Source organism: Saprolegnia diclina (assembly GCF_000281045.1).
Source record: "Saprolegnia diclina VS20 unplaced genomic scaffold supercont1.44, whole genome shotgun sequence".
In the NCBI taxonomy this organism is placed as follows: Eukaryota; Oomycota; class Saprolegniomycetes; order Saprolegniales; family Saprolegniaceae; genus Saprolegnia; species Saprolegnia diclina.
In genome coordinates, this window is record NW_008246111.1 from 407,940 (window position 1) to 408,870 (window position 931).

At 56.1% G+C, this 931-nt stretch overlaps 1 protein-coding gene across 1 annotated transcript in view; it reads left to right on the forward strand.

Annotated features, from left to right (window-relative positions):
- SDRG_11826 (hypothetical protein) overlaps nt 1-499 on the forward strand; it is a 2,680-nt gene extending 2,181 nt beyond the window's left edge. The window contains exon 3 of the mRNA XM_008617880.1: nt 19-499. Within this exon, the coding sequence (XP_008616102.1) occupies nt 19-408 (390 nt within the window). The 3' untranslated portion in view covers nt 409-499. The remainder of the gene's footprint in view (nt 1-18) is intronic.
- The last annotated feature ends 432 nt before the right edge of the window (nt 500-931 follow it).

The window sequence follows — 931 nt, forward strand, 5'->3', positions numbered from 1 at the left end:
GCGTCGCACCCGACGAAGGAGTTTATCAAAGCCCACATCACCAACTATACGGATCCCAACAATCCCGACATTGCCGTTGCCGGCCGCGCATCCTGCAACACCAACGACGACTGTACAGCCGTCGCTAGCGTCACCGGCTCATGTGTTGAGAATCGGTGCCAGTGCGTCGGTGTCTGGACGGGCCCCCGATGCACCAAGTACGATCTGGACACAGTATCATATGGGCCGTCGGTGGGTGTCATTGGCGGCGTCTGTGGGTTCGCAGTCGTTGGTTCCGCTTTGACCTTGATTCTACGCCTTCGTCGCCACCACGCAGTTCGCCAATACCACGAAGCAGAAGCACGGCGCGAGAAGCGCAGCTCGTGCTTGGTCGCCGACCCCGACGTCGTTCGCGATCCTACGTCCTAGTCGTCGTCAGGCTACTTCTAGAACCGCTTTATGAACGTCACGCAATTAGTCCTTGATTCGTGTTGTTATAAAGGTGTAAATCTAAGTAATCACGGTCCTTGTTTTGGTTATACGAAGCACTGAGCCAGGATGGAATCCAGCCTGCAACCGGGCTAGGTTTGGGCTAGGCGAGGGCTAGGGTCTGAGGTGACTGCTGACGGGATTCCACCATAATTTTGGCCAATGAAACAACCATGCATGCTTGTGTCTTCTCCGAACCGATGCGGACGTCTTCTCATATTGTGTTCTCTGCTTCGAGATACGCTTGTATCGCACAAGCCGCGCAGACCACACGCCGTTTCTGCGCGCGCTTGGTGGAAGCGATGGGCCGCATGTTTGTCGACGTACACTCAGCGTGCACATTTTCAATTGCTCGACAACAGTCCGAGGCCGCGGATTGGGTGGCCACCCTTGTGGCGAGCTGGCGCGCTCAAGAGGAAGACCAAATTCTAACACACAGTGCTGCGAACAAGGCGTCGCCTCC